At 37.4% G+C, this 14,016-nt stretch overlaps 1 protein-coding gene across 1 annotated transcript in view; it reads left to right on the top strand.

Moving 5' to 3' along the window:
* The window catches only part of POLN (DNA polymerase nu), a 103,077-nt gene extending 96,534 nt beyond the window's left edge, over positions 1-6,543 (top strand). Inside the window, exons 23-24 of the mRNA XM_010165470.1 lie at positions 3,480-3,541; positions 6,475-6,543. Coding sequence (XP_010163772.1) covers positions 3,480-3,541; positions 6,475-6,543 — 131 coding nt within the window. The remainder of the gene's footprint in view (positions 1-3,479; positions 3,542-6,474) is intronic.
* The last annotated feature ends 7,473 nt before the right edge of the window (positions 6,544-14,016 follow it).

Genomic DNA, 14,016 nt, shown 5'->3' with positions numbered 1-14,016 from the left:
TTTCTTTGCTCCTATTCACAACACTTTCAATAAGCATATTTATTCTGGCCAGTATCAAGAAAATCTAATACATGTTAAAATATGTGTTAAAATTTCAGTTCCTCTATGATCTCTTCAATTTGCTGTCACCAATTTTTTTTAATACATAATATTTTAACATGACATACTAAGCACTTAAAGAAGATTCCAGGATAAACATAATCAACAAATCCTGTAATTGCTGACTATGGGGTTTGAGAGGAAGTTGCAAAGGTTGGGAGAACAGCATTTTACAAATGCCATTGCAGTATATGTTTGGCTGCAGAGGAACATTTTAAAATTAATAATTTATATCCCCTAAATATACTAGATTCTTTACTGAACAGAAATGATCATTCTCCCCAAAGCCTCCAATCTAAATCTTAGAAAAGAAACAAAAAATTAAGAGTGGTAGAGACAGATCTGTTTAAATATTGTGGTCACTTTTGTTAGTGACCACACTCTATAAAATGTATGAGATAAAGAAGACAGTTGTGAATGCCTGAATTGTTTATTTTGAGCCTTGAGAAAGAGGAGAGTTTTCAAGAAGATTTGAGAGAGTAGCCAGAAATTATATACATAGGACTAAAAGCAATTACATACCACCATGCCTTATGGTCTCTTTTATAAATGGTCATCTCCATATACAAAATTAATCCCACTGGGAGGCTGTTCTTGAATTTCATCACTATCAAATCTAGAACTTTAAACTTCCAACCTAAACCTATTCAGCCAGTTTACCTATTTATTTTAATGCAAAGATTGTAATTTAGTTTAAATGCTTCCTTCTTCACTGTTTGTCTTAGCAGACTACTGAACAGGAATGGTTATCCAGCTGCTTCTTCTTGATATTTCTGTTATCATTATATATTTACTATTTCATTCAAAATCTGTTGTAAAGTAGATGTAGGCAAATCGTTTGGATACTTTCAAAGATATGATTTCGAAAGGCTGAAATGCAGGCAAACCAACTTCAGATTGCTTGAAATGAGTGTTTTTACTATGCCACCCACTAAACTCTGTGAAGAGATGGAGCAGTCAGTGTGACATGAGAAAGAGAACAGGGAGCCACACTGACACAGAAAAAAACAATGAAGAAAATGGAGCAAACCCACGGAGAGGTTTTTAATGGGCTGTCAAAGTGAATGGGGAACCATTAGGTTTGTTGACTGATGTGGCCACTTTAATCTGTACTTTTTAAAATTAAGAGCAGTTAAGGATGCAGCAGAATTCTGATGCCTTAAAGCAAAAACTGTGAACCAGCAGAGGAAGTTGTTGCAATCATTGCTGCCATCATGAATCCCCTTTGGGGGATAAGTTATATGGGAGAGAACTAGGGGGAAAACTAGTTTAACTCAGTGCCTAATTGTATGTGCATAAATGTGCATATGTGTGCGTAGTGCATAAAAGACAGCACCTGTTTTCATATCACTCACATCTTTCAACCCATGAACTGATACCGCTGACTCATGTTCCTTCTTTCGTTGCCCATTAGAGTTCTTTTTGTCAAAAAAGGTCTCTTCCTCCAATTGCCCTGATACTCTATTGCTATTTATTTGTCTAACAGATAAAAAAATGTGAAATTATGCAGAGTTGATTGTGCCCTTAGATTGTTCATAAGTACTTTGGTGGAACATACAGAGCTGAGTGATTCCGCATGAGAAGTGCAGAATCCAGATGTTATGCTCTCACAGAAGCTGTGTGCATTTCTAGCCCCGTAGTGAGTTTACCGACGGAAAAGATGTTTACCCGGGGACTGTCTGGCAATCCACTTAGCCACTTAGCCTGGCAATCCACACCTTGTTGGAGTGCCCCAACATCTGCTGCATTGCTGACCTCCCTAGGCTGGCAACTTTCTCAAATCTAGAGTGAGCTTCTCAAGATGGAGGCAGTCCAACACTTTTCTGTTCATAGTCATGTTGACTTGGACTGGATTTTAAGTGGGTAATTATTTAGACCAGCACTTCTCCTTTCACAATATGTGCTTGTCATGTTTGTTTCTGCTCTCCAGAAACAATTCTACATCCTTTCTACATCCTCCACTGGGCCATAAAATACCTCAAATCTAACAAGAGACAAATACAGAGGTGTAGCTGTACACAGATGTGTCAACAAATGTCTCCATTTCCTCAGCCTTGGCACTTCAGCCACTGATGTTTTGAGTTGCTGCATAATTTGGACTTCATGGAAAATCTGATGACAGCTCATTAGCACGCAACTCTGAGTGAGCCAACACTGTCTGAGTGCTCCAATTCTGGTAGAGCAGAAGCTAGCCATCCTCATCATTATTATCAGGCCAGCCTCAGTGTCACAGATGTGACACAAAACATTGCGTACTACTCTTCATTGCTGGCATCATTAGAAAAGGTTTCAGCAGCAGCCAGAGCAACAACCATACACAGTTTCTTAGAGTCCTTGTTGCTCCTTTGCATCTAACCTCAACTGCAAAAGAACTGTGATGGTATCAAGGGGTAACTTCAAAGAACGTTTCTAAGTAATCATGTGGCTTTTGGTCTGGCAGTTATCACCACGCGTTGCATACCCTGATATTTCTCAATTCCGCAAGGCACATGGTGACATATATTATTTAATCAACCATCCTGTCAGAGCAATGGAGGTTGCTCAATAACTTTTGTTCTGGGGCTGCCTGATATTCCTATTTCACTTTCACTAGCCAAAAATTACTTTTTTAAAAAGGCATTAATCCATTGAATCTCTCTTTGATTTTTATTAGAACCATGTTGTGTTGCAGCAGCAATCTTTGTCAAGCAAAACACTAATTGGCATGACCAAAGATGACAAATCTTGTCCCAGATGATTGATTTTGAATAATTATAGATGCATTTTCACAGTAATAGTGAGAATACTGTTATGACATGATGAGTTGTTAAGTTACATAAATCATAATGAAGTTTAATTGTTTAGATTTTTGATAGCTCCATTATCCCAAAGGGAAGAATGATTTTTTTTTTTTTAATTTGACCCTGATCTTTTTACTTTGAAGAATAAGATATTTCAGACAGTTCAGACTTCTACTATTTTTTTTCCTAGCTTTTGTTTTAGATTGAGCTTTATGGCTGCCCCCCAAAAAATTTAAAATATATAAAATGTTACCAAACATATAGTTAAGAGTACTGAACTTGAAATACAGCACTCAGACATGCTGTACCTCTATATAAAATATATTAGAGCTGTACTTCTATATTTATGGGAGATGTAAGTTAAATAATTCTCCAAATTTCAACCTAAATTTAAAATAAGGAATTCAACCTTCCACAAGAGATAAAATTTAACTTAAAAAAAAATTAATTAATGGTTATTTTTTTTTTATGTAGAAATGCAGGTGTTCTGTGATTCTGTATTATGTAACAGAATATAAAGCATGTGATTTTTTTTTTTTTTTCTAAATAACAATTCTAACGTGGAAAATAAAGTTATAGGTTTTCAAATTTACTTTGCAGCACTGGTAAAAAGAACAATGGAGTCCTTGCAGCAAACCACAACCTTGGAAGTGCCACTAAAGGTAGAGACAATTTTGAATTTCCATTACTCTCAGGCATACTTAGCTTTGTATGTTATCATCATCATATTAAGAATCTAGAGGCAATTATTTTGCCTTTCACTTCAATAGTTTCATTTTAATATTTGCAGGTAATTGCTTTTTAAAATTGCTATAAAAATTCTAAAGGAAAATAACTGAAAGAAACTCTACCTCCAGTTTGGAAAGTGTGATTTTTGTCTACTCTTTGTCTTAGCAATGCAGTATGGTAATTTTAAACTCTATTTTGTTCATTGCCACGAAATTTCTGTTGGGTGTGGTAGAGTGAGAACTATGTGACTTTAATAGGTTTTCTAAATGTGCCAGGCATTCATTACTGTTGACAAAATATTGCAAAAGATCTTTCTTCAGTAATTTTCACTTAGAAAATTGGTCTTTTTAACATTTCTGTGTGGACGCCTAACATGTAAAGCAGATGAAATCATTGGTCATTGTTTCAAATATAGAACATCATCTACCAAAATGACATCTGTAAAAAAATAGTAGATAGCTGCACAGCTATTATATCCATGTATGTATTGGACCTAATTGTAATTATTTTATAAAATAATTATATTTTTCTCTCTACAAGACTGGTAACCTTCACCCTAGCCTACTGCTGAGCTTTTGTTTCTTAATAAAGGACTGTAGTTCCTGAGAATCCCTAAACTGATTAAATGAGCAAGAGTCCAAGGGTTTCAAGTCTCCTGAGAGATGGAGTACTTGGTGTTGCCAGGTCACTCATTCAGCAGTATTACTGAATAAGATTTAGGGAGAGAAAAAAGTTTATTCTATTTATTTTAGAAATGGCTACAACATATAGACTTGCACTAATGGAAACGGTTGAAAAAGAAAACTCCTAGATCAGTTATAGATTGTATTTCTTGCTCCAGATCTTCTATATCTATTTCAGCATCTTGGCCACTTTGTGAGGCTTTCTCTGGAGGTCTTGCAGCTACATATTTCTGGGTCCTTATAGAGCACGTCTTTCCCGCAAATCTGAGAGGAGAGAATGAGGAGTATCTGAGATCTAAATTACTTTTTCTCCTTCCCACACTGGATCCCCACCCCTCACTCTTCCCTTAACCTTTGTAAGAACCTGCACTGCTGTTTACCAGATTTGATCAAGTGAGACCTTTTGGCCATACTGGGATTATACATTTCTTGCACTGACACTCTCAAGTTTTATAAACTGCATTTCTATAGGTTGCTTACATCTTACACCTGTGCTTGCCTAGCTTCTGTTGTTACAAATTCCTTGAAAAAAGAAGCAGGACTGTTTTTCAAGGTATACAACATCTCAATAATTTTAATGACAGTATTAGACACCTGGCACTCATGCTGCTCTAAGGTTCATTAAAATAATCAAATATGGTATTGTTGACAGCATATAAAGTGAATAGCAACACTTTCTCTCTTGATAGTTTTAGGAGACTTTGGCAACTTTGTCGGCGACTACATCGTTCATACTTCGCCTGAGGAAGTCACTGCCATGAAATAAAATCTGAACAATTTAATAGGTTTTTAAGAAGGACAAATGCTTACATGATTAATTAGAGTGTTCACAGTTACGTGGGCAGAATATAATTTTAGTGTTATTTATTTCAGACTAACCACTAACTGTCTGGTTTCAATGTCCTATGGACAAAATGGGACACACCATCTTAGAACACAGTTTCTCTTTCACCTTTGTCTAAGGTGTCTTCTATCACACACTGACAAATGCATTGAGATGCGTTAGCAAATGGATTCAATATGTTGTTCCTATGAGAACAGCAATTCTCTGTTAAACAACAACTACATTTTAATAGGTGAAAAGAAGCACATTCTTGGGAAACAGATAGTTGTCTGGGGTTTTCAAAGATTAGGACTTTTTAATAGGCAGTAGAAGTATTTGGAAATACATGTTTTATTACCCTTATTTTGGTCTCCTTTTCCTGAGCAAATTACTGTAGGAGTCATGACATACTTTTACTCCTACTGCACATTAGACTACAGGCATCACGAAGATACTTCATCTTCCTCTGAGACATCACAAATGGATCAATGGCAAAGGCCAGATGGAAAACATAAAGTACCAGCAGCTTGATCTCAGAGGAGAAATTGAGAGTGATCTTTTTTAAAAAGATGTGTATTTTTGTTCATGTTGTTTACCCTTCTGTACAGTAAGGATATGTCTTTTAGAATTAGAGATGTTGAAGATGAAAAGGTTTTTGTGAAATGCTCCTGTTTTCCTTCAGCACGCTTGCTTCAACTAAATATGCATTATGTGCTCTGTTAATGTGGATATTATTTTTGAATATGGAGGAAAAATGTCACTAAAGTAGAGCACACATATAGTCTTAATGGGGAGAGATTTCTTTTTCTTCTTTGAGGAAAAGGTTGCTTTATCTTTGAAGTAGCTTCTTTTCCAAAATACAGTCCTTGCTAATGAGGCAGCTTTCATGTCTGAAAATCTACTGTGTAACAGAGCACCAGTAACTGCAGAACAAACTGAAATAAACCCAAAGAAGCAACAGAAATACCCCAGAACTGGAAAAGTGGATGGTAAAAAAACCCTCATATCTTTATGCATTACTGACGAAGTTGCTGATTATAAACACTCTGATTTTGTAGAGCTTTTAAAAAGCGTAATAAGATGTATTTTGTTTTAGCATATTCCTTGCAATTCAGGAACACGTATTTGCAATTTCAAAACTGAAGGTTTGTCTTAATTGTTAAGGTATTTTAGTCAAAATTGTAGTTCTAATTAAGCATTAATAGATATGAAGAACATTTCATATTGGATAGGCATGTAATCTAGAGCAGTATCAACATCCAAAGGGAAAGGCAAAAATAGTGGTCTTGCTATGTGTGATGCGTTTGTTTAAATATTCTTTTTTTTTTCTTTTTTTTCTTTTTTTTTTTTTTTCTGACAGGTTCCCTTGAAAGTGATTCTCACCACTGGGAAATCATGGGGGTGTATGACAGAATTGCAGGAGATGTAAAGCAGTCATCGGGGACGTTACTCAGTACTTGTACACCTCATTGGCCTATGCTGATTCCTCGCTGAATCACTAGGCAACAGCGCTGCTGGATCTTTCATAAGCACCTAATACTCTGCATGTGAATTTTTTTACTTCATTTTGTCTGTAGCCCTAGGCAACAGCAGTGAGATAAAACTGGTTTTTACCAGTTCATTGTGTTTCCTTTAGCCAAGGTAACCAGCAGGGAGCTGCTTTTGTTCAGAGCTAAATTACTACATGTAAGAAATGAAGCAAGACAATATTAACCCTTTGGGAACATGACAAATATATTCGAGTTAGATGGATGTTTAGACTTTAATGTTAAATATTTTGTGAAGTGCTTCTGTAAAAATACTTCTATTCTGGCATTAGAAAGACACTATTTGAACTGTATCAGCAAGTGCTTAAGTGTTGTGTTCAGCTTATTTTATAATTTGTGAGTAGAAGGCAGCTGCTTGGTTTGCATCACATATTAAATGTCATGTTCCACAGACTTAGAAAAGAGTTCTTTGGAAATGAAGAGTCTCCACTTTATTTTTAGAATTTGGGAGCAAAACTGGATGCCTAAATGCATTAAAAATAACCAGATTGTTGTCAATTCAAATATTTCAAACTCAGAGTGTACACTGTAGCTTTAGCATTCTTTAGAGGAAGTATTGTAGTTTGCCTAATCTATTATTTTTGTTATTGATGTAATGCTAAATATTATTTTGATAAATTTTAGAATTCAGCCTTATGCTTTTTAGTATTCAGGCTTCTACTTTATGTTTGTATTTGTTATTGATATTTTGGTTTTCTGTAGAGTTTATTCTTTAAATGAGTTTGTTTATAACATTACTGGTTGCCAAATTCTGCCTCCGTGCTTGTGGAATATGAAACTGTCCTCAAAGTCTACTAATTATTTGGAAGTTGAAGTCAAGCACAAAACTTTTAAGAGATGTTCAGTATCTTTCAGCATTAGACCTCAAATGATCAAAGCATTATAATGTCAATTTTTAAAGTGTACGATTGCAGAGATTTTGCAGCAGTTTTAATTGTATCATTAAACAGTTTTGCATTGTGCTTAAAGGCATTTAACTATTAAACATTGTTTTATTATGTTGCATATTAATCATACATAACCTGTCAGCTGAAGTGAGTCAGTTGTTTCTAAAAATGTATTATTCTAATTATAAAATTAGCAGTGGTCATGTAAGCAAAGTCAGAAACTTCTACGTATTAACTGGGGGTCAGCTCTTTGGCTGGGGGAGAGTCCAGCCTGCATGGCTATGACACTGCACCATGTTGTGCGAGCAGAGGGTCTGATCCCACTTTTCCAACAGAGAAGAGGTTGCATGAATTTTCTTCTGCTTTTTGCCATTTTCAAGCTTTCTGTGTTTGCAATGGCATTGAATAAGTGTGAAATTTTCTACTCTCTCATCTGCTTCACTCCTCTTGAAGACCTCCTGTTTTTATGAGGCTTGTACTAATTAAGCCTTGCTTCTCTAAGGCTACATTTCTAACCTCACTAATGTAGGAAAGAAGTCAATGTTTTTTGTATGTTTCCCAGCTCATTTCCACCTTGTGTATGTTTCTTAGGATGCATACTTTTAAACTAGATAGTGTATTTTTTCAAGTCCTGGACAATACTAGGCATATGCTTCAGCCTAACAAGAACCAAATACACACTTAAGAACATAAAGAACCTTGATCCTGTCCTGTGAATTGACATCTGTTCAAAAATGAAACTACAGAAATGCAGAGGTCACTATACAGAACAAATTTTCAAACACAAAAGACTGTCAATCACAGTTTCCCAGATGCAGGCACTTTGTATAGATTCTGGGCAAAGTTAATATTTTGTTCTCCTTGTGTCTCAGAGAGGGACTGTGAGCTCCTCTGGGCACCAGGTTTGCCCCTTCTGCTTTTACAGCTTTTCTTCCTGGTTTTAAATTTCCAAAGAGTAAGTTAACAAAAGGAAGAGAACCAAGCATAAGGGCACTGCTTTATCACATGTGTGCGGGAGCTCATTCTGCATAGGCTGGTGTGAGGGCAAAAGGCAAACTGACATAATTTTGGAGGATTGTTGATGACCAACATCTCAAGACTTAGTGCAGTTTGTGTCCCTACAACCTTCAGGATGCCTACCATGAATTTTATCTTTCCAGGGCTCTGGATTCTCCAGTAAATACACTGTTTTCTTCTAATTGCAGCCTATAAGTGAATTAGCATATGTAGATTTATGACAAAGCTAGGTGGAGACCAGAGCTCCTTGATGTACTTGCAACCAGCATCTGCTGTACTATGAATTAGAAACACTGGGACATGTTCTCACATCTTCTTGTTCTGTTCTCCTTGGATAGCCAGTGAGTAGGGGCAATGGGCAAAAACTGGAACACTAGAAGTTCCACACAAACTTTAGTAAAAACTTCTTTACTGTGAGGGTGACGGAGCCCTGGGACAGGCTGCCCAGAGAGGCTGTGGAGTCTCCATCTCTGGAGATGTTCAAAACTCACCTGGATGCTTTCCTGTGCAACTTGCTCTAGGTGAGCCCGCTTTGGCAAGGGGTTGGACTAGATGATCTCCAGAAGTCTATGTGTGTCTGTATATCTATTCTTCACTATCTGCCCTGTGCTGCTGTGTTAAGGTATAGATTTTGTGGATTATTAGCTTTCTCAGGCCTCACTGAAGTGCTTTGGCTTCGAAGTTCATTAGTTTTTAACTCACAGGGTCCCACATGTTGAGAAGGGTGCTGAGCTTTTGGGATGGTTTCTTTTACTTTGCAATCCATTCCCACTGCCTTCCATCCTGTACGGCAATATAGGTTTTGGAAACAGTTGTATTTTTCAAATTGTGAAATTGAAGAAGTATGTATCTCTTTAGCATGGCAGTCATTTCCTTGAAAAAGCTGCCTGAGATAGGGTAATGTTTGCAATTCATTTCCCAACAAGGTCTTCTAGACAAGGCATCCGTTTTAGCACACTTGTGTGCTGATCAGTGTGTAACTATAAAATCAAGGCAGTGTAGTTTTTCCAAACCCCAGGCAAGCTACCCTGCAGCATGCCTGAATCTAAAGAGCCATTATAGGGACGCAAGGCCAGTCCTGACCACAGATTTCCTCCCAAATAAATACAAGTGAAAATATTCTGTATTTGAGGACTGCTAGGAATTCCTTTTGGGTGGCACAATAATTTCGCACTCAAGACCCTTATTATAATAAATTACTGCCTTTTCAGGTTATTTTGGTTCTGTATGAAAGGGACTGTAAAACATGGGTAGGATGGAGCAGGGCAATCATAAGAGCCCTTTTCAATCCTTAAAACTCTCAATTTGATCCCTAAAATAATTCCCTTTTTCTCACAACCTATGAAGAAGTGCTGGGAGAGGAAGAAACAAAACTTCTGTTTGAAGTGCAGAATCCTAGAAAAGTACTGATCAATGAGTGTGGGAGGTCACAGAATAGATAGCGAGAGGGGAATAGCTGGCTCTGCTTAGCTTCAGTTATCTTCTGTGGGCAGAAATTTCATTAACTGGTTCTCTGAACACAGTAATAACACCTTTTGAACTGATTTGTGTCTTTGGGTTTAATTTCAGTTGTGTCTTTGGTGGCCTGAATCTTTGCTTAGATAATCTGTAAATCTTTTCATTTGCCAAGAAGAGTAGTGGGGAAGGAACACTATTTGAAAACACTTTAACTCAGTGTCTGTGAGAAATGGAACAGCACAGCTCTTTGCTGGCATTTGCATGGGCATGGCATGACCAGTACATATCTGCTCAGGACTTGCATTTTTTAATGTCCATATATCACCATGGAATGGCGGGACTCTGATCTTGAATGTTGATCCAACTTGCTAATAACCATAATTCAAACACTGGTCTCAGATTTTAGATGAGCAAGACATTTTAAATGTGAGAGGAAAAGAAATCCTCTCAGTGTTTGACAGGTGAGAGTAGATTAAGAGAATGAATCTGCTAGAGCATCCAAGATATCATTTGTTTTTGGTAACGATTAAGAAAAGGCCCTTAAAAGTAAACTCATTTCATTTTGGGGAGTCCACAGGACCTGATGTCTCTTTTTCTTGTTTAATCTGCTTTGAAAAGGAGGCCAAAGAATGGGTTGAAGGTTATATTATGCCTTCCTGATGTATTTCCTCAACGGCCTAAAATATCTCTCCTCGCTTCACCATTAGAAGACCAGACTGGATAAATCCCGAGTAACCTGGTCTTGGCTGCATAACTCACCCTGCTTAGAGCAGGAGGTTGGACTAGAGACCTCTTGAGGTCCCATCCAACCTGATTTTTACTATGATCTTATGTTATTCTCCAGTTAGACAACACCTGTCATATAGTTGAAAGATGAAAAAAAAAAATCCTTTCAAATGTGCTGTACCACATTAAAGTTTGCAATGCTGCACCAGAAGAATCCCCAGAAATGTTTTGGGATTTTATTCCTGCTTCCCACCTGTGTTGCCTCATTCTGTGCCAGCATTTACTATATTCCCTGGCTGACGGGCCCGCTTGTGACTGGCATACTTCCTTTTGGTATTAGCAGGTTGTCAGAAACATTCAGGGAGTGGAAAGAAATCCGTTCTTATTTCTGCCATTCTGCAATAGTTTTAGTAGGCAGGGTGTCTCTGGGATTTAAAATCAATTTCAGTCTTGTCCTTTTTTTGCCTTCCTGGGAAACTTCTGCAACCTGATTGGTTCATCTTTACCAAAATCAGCAGCCTACAATCACCTGGTTCTCCTGAAGCATCTTTGAAGTGCACTTGACCACACATTTTTGTAAGACCTCTCACGTTATCAGGTGTGTCTTAATTATTCATTGTAAGTCCAGGCAATTTGTTATCCTGCCTGCTTGTGTTTTGAATTCTGGAGGTCTCACTTCCAGCCAACGTTTACTCCTTCTTGGTGCATTTTTCCGTGTCACCTTCTCCATTCAGGGCTAATTAGTTGTATAGTTTTTACAGTCTTTCTTCCTCAGTTTCTGATCTACACTGATAATTTAATCCATTACCAACCTTTCCCCTACACTTCATAGATACTGTTATTGGTAGTAAAACTCTCACTATTAATTGTCCACAAGTTAAAAAAATATTTCTTATCTTTCTACATCTAACCTTTGTGCCTTCAACTTTCTTCCCTCTACCATTTGGCATGGTATTTATGCATTTATGGAATTTTGGAGACTATTTTCTAGCTAACTATATTTTTACTATAGTTGTTAATTTCATGATCCATTTTTCCATGGTATCAAAAATTGACTGTAGAAATTCTCTCTCTTTTTTTCCCCTTCATTTTTTGGCAGATTCATCTGCTGTGCATACTGAATTTCTCACTTCTAATTATTCAAAAGTGTCATGCATCAGATTACAATCCCATTTTCCAATTTGTGTGTGAAGCAGAGAACTAAGAGGTTCCTGAGAATCAACCTCCATCCTCCCCACAATTAGCTGCTGCCTGTTACACTGCATTTCTGTACAGAATTGTCCAAGGCAAAATTAAATATCTCCCTGGATTACCTTGGCCTCTTTGCACTAATCCATTAATCCACATCCAGATGAGTCCAGAAATTAGTTAATTACTAATTTATCCTAAATGTCTTGTTGGAATCTGGTTAGGTGAAGAAGACAAGTCTCCTCAAGACTTCTGCCAGAATTTTTTTTTCCTACTCTTTTTAACTCTAAGCTGTGCCCCAAAGTCAGCTCAGATTGATGATTGACTCCAACCTGCATGTGAAGGACACCTATTAGAACTTCATTTCTTTACAATGAATAAATTCTGCAGCAGTTTAAAAGCTGGGCCACCCTACTTGCCTGCCAGCAATCCCCATCTCTGTTTATCTTCCTGTCCACTCACTTGAACTATGATGTTAAATTAAATAAGCTTCCCAGGGAGGTTTTCCTTTAAATATAATGAGCTTTTGTAACACTTGAGCTGGGAGAAGTCAACATCTTCCCTTGAGGCCTCTGTAGGTCACAGATGAGGTTAAAAAAGTGTTGTAAATGTTGTGCTTTAGTCAAATTCTGTGACCATGTTGTGCTGCTTCTGATACTATTGCCCGTTGATACGTTTGATTTTTCTTTTGAAGCTGAATTTTTTTTAGTTCTTTCACTTCTCATATGTGACCTAAACCTTAACCTTTTCCTGGTGTTCTCCATATCCCTTAACACCTTCCATTCCCTGGTAATCCGGTTGATAGTCTCTGCTTTAATTCATTTTACCCCTCCAATTTGGGCCATCCATTGTTCAAACATTTATAGTTGCACAACAAAACAAATATTATCTGATAATAAGTCGTCTCTTTTCTAGGAAGGTTCTGAGTCTTGTTTATACTGCATTTGTAGAATTTAAATCTTGTTTTAAATCCTTATGGCCAATAGGTTTATAATTCAAAAAGATTTTAACACAGTGGAATAATAGTATAAAATGAATAAAAAGAATCGATTCTGTGAGGATGAGCGTAAAGCTTCACACATAAGCAGAAGCAGATAGCTACACAAATGTAGGCTATATATTTCCCAAAATGTAGGGAACAGCTAATTAGGTATCAATTTCAGGAAAAGACCTGGGAATTTGTAGGTGTTTGCATAGTGATGAAGAATGAGATAATCAATCCCTTCACTTGCTTCAGCCCCAACGAGGGCTGAATTGAATGCTCTGCCCAATTTTCAGAACTACATTTCAGAAAAGATGTGGAGCAACAGGAAACCATAGGAGAGCAACAAGAATGATCAGAGCTATAGACAGTATCACCTCTGAGGAAAGACTGAAAGAATTTAAGTCATTTAACCTTGAGAAGACTGAGGAGATACCTGATAACAGTCATTCAGTATAAAATGGGCTGTCATAAAGCTGGTAATAAACTGCTCTATAGGTCCCCTGGAGATAGAGTGAGAAGTCAGGAACTTAAATTTCAGCAAGGTGTAACTAGGGGAATGTTAAGCAAGCCTTTCTAAAGAATGCTAGTGATAATTAGGCATTTGAATGGACTTGAGTAGAGCTTTTGGAATCATTATTACTATACATTTCTAGAACAGGATAGACAGATATCTATAAGAATATGCTTAGGTGATCCTTCTTTGGAACAGGGACAATGACTGAGTAGCCCATTGGGATCCTTTCCAATTCTAGTTCTCACTTCTGAGGTTAAGGCCTTGAGAACAGTAAGCAGAGCACCAGAAAAGTGTCATTGGCTCTGCAGTGACACCAGCAAATCAGACCCTCAGTTTATGTCTCTAATGCAAAATGATGGTGCTTCCAGTACAATGTATGTTACGAGTTCTGGACGGGCTCTGTACTAAGTAAAAAGAAATAAAGCTCCCTGCCATACCCGTCTTTGAAGTTGGCCTTGCTTGGAGCTGGGAACTGGAGCAGATAGCCAACCTCAATTGTTCTGTGAGGCTAAATAGCCACCAGGAGCAGACCTGAAGCACCCTGCTTTCCTGCTGGGTTATTCCCAGATAGAAGCCCACC

This window comes from Antrostomus carolinensis, unplaced genomic scaffold, assembly GCF_000700745.2.
Source record: "Antrostomus carolinensis isolate BGI_N321 unplaced genomic scaffold, ASM70074v2 scaffold6360, whole genome shotgun sequence".
Taxonomy (NCBI): domain Eukaryota; kingdom Metazoa; phylum Chordata; class Aves; order Caprimulgiformes; family Caprimulgidae; genus Antrostomus; species Antrostomus carolinensis.
Note: the sequence above shows the minus strand (reverse complement) of the source record. Positions and strands in the feature narration are given on the sequence as shown.